Genomic DNA, 1542 nt, shown 5'->3' on the forward strand with positions numbered 1-1542 from the left:
GCCCGCTCCGGGTCACCACGCGCCGCAGACGGTGGGGGCGAGACTCTCCGTGGTGGATATCTGGACGGGCACCATAAGAGCCAGCGTGGGAGCAGGCGGGTTCGCGTTGGGTGTGTGGTAGGAGAGTGAGATTTCGAGCGCGTAGGTGCGCAGACGACAGACAAAGGAAGCTACGTAGCTCGATAGCTATTCGCCCCGTTGCTGAGACCGTTATTACTTGTTGTTCCCCTCTTGTCTCTGATCAGATCGAACTCCCTCCAAAACCCCACCCCCCGCCACCACCACCAACTCGAGGACTGAAGACAGGGTTACCTCCAGACCATGCCACCGCGAGCTTCCCTGACCAGTTCCTTTTCCGTCTCGGATACCAACAATGAAGTGATTTGCCCTCTAACCAACAATGACGGCTCCAATTGTCGCAAACGATGTCTGGGCGTAAGTACACCCCCCGTGACTACTGCTCTTCCCTCAGAAACTGGCCAGCAAGCTTCCTCTGCCCAGGCCTCCCACCTCACCGCTCCTATATAATACAACATTCAGCTCTTCTATCTTCGATTCCCCTTCCTCCCCTCCCCAATAAAAAGAAATGAAATGAAACAGAAAAAGCAAAGGGAAATGAAGGAACACGTCACAAAAGCCTATCTATTCCCGGTCACAAGCTCCAGATGAGAACTATCCTTTAATTAACTTCTATTTGACCGGCGCTAATACGATCCTCGCTTTCGTTTTTGTTCCATTTGGCTGTTTTAGGAGAAGCGATACCGTTCCATGCAGGAGCACATTCGCCGTGCCCATCCCAGCCACTACATCCCCAAGCTTCCGGCGACCGAAGAGAGCTTCCGGTTGATGATTTTTACCCCTCCAGAGTCGAGGCCTCCTCCTAACACCTCACATCCCCGGCGGGGTCCTGGTTCGTATTTAATCCCCCATTCCCCACTTTTTGTTTTGCATTGAAACTGCTGTTATAGCCTTTTTTTTTTTTTTTTTTTTTTTATTTGCTGATAGTTTTTTCCTGTCTCTTTGTGGTTGCCACTTTTACTAGGCGATCCCGGCGATAGAGATATTTTCGGTGGGCCCGATCGAAGCTCCCCCATGACCCCTCGCACCCTTGACGAAGCTCACCCTGCAGCTGCCACGGCAGCTGTCGCATTGGCACAACTCCACCACCATCGATTGACCTCCGATTGGGATTCTGAGCCGGTTCGTAATTTTCTTTTTCTTTGCATCTGGACTAATTCCATCATATGCGCCCCTACGTAAATATTTTGCTTGGAACATATATAGAGAAAGCACATATACAATAGCCAGTCCCAACCATTAACCAATAACACACTAGGATATGCATTCTGACGTCGACTTGAAACGAGAACGAATGCGCTCCTCAATCGAGCTTTCCCCACTCCGGCGACCACTTTCAAACCGGACTCCATACCATCATTCCAGTCCTTCCGGGCCTAGAGAACTGCTACCATCCATCCCTTTCACACTTCTCCACCTGGGGCGATCATCAACGCCTTCCATCCAATTCAGTCGGTCGGGAAG

At 51.1% G+C, this 1542-nt stretch overlaps 1 protein-coding gene across 1 annotated transcript; it reads left to right on the forward strand.

Annotated features, from left to right (window-relative positions):
• Positions 1-768: 768 nt before the first annotated feature.
• Positions 769-1350, forward strand: HCAG_03714 (predicted protein; the record flags this gene model as incomplete). Its single annotated transcript, XM_001541566.1, has 3 exons — positions 769-910; positions 1043-1204; positions 1337-1350. 3 exons carry the CDS (start codon positions 769-771, stop codon positions 1348-1350), a joined length of 318 nt encoding a protein of 105 aa, XP_001541616.1.
• Positions 1351-1542: the final 192 nt, after the last annotated feature.

This window comes from Histoplasma capsulatum, genomic scaffold (genome assembly GCF_000149585.1).
Source record: "Histoplasma capsulatum NAm1 scaffold_3 genomic scaffold, whole genome shotgun sequence".
In the NCBI taxonomy this organism is placed as follows: Eukaryota; Fungi; Ascomycota; class Eurotiomycetes; order Onygenales; family Ajellomycetaceae; genus Histoplasma; species Histoplasma mississippiense.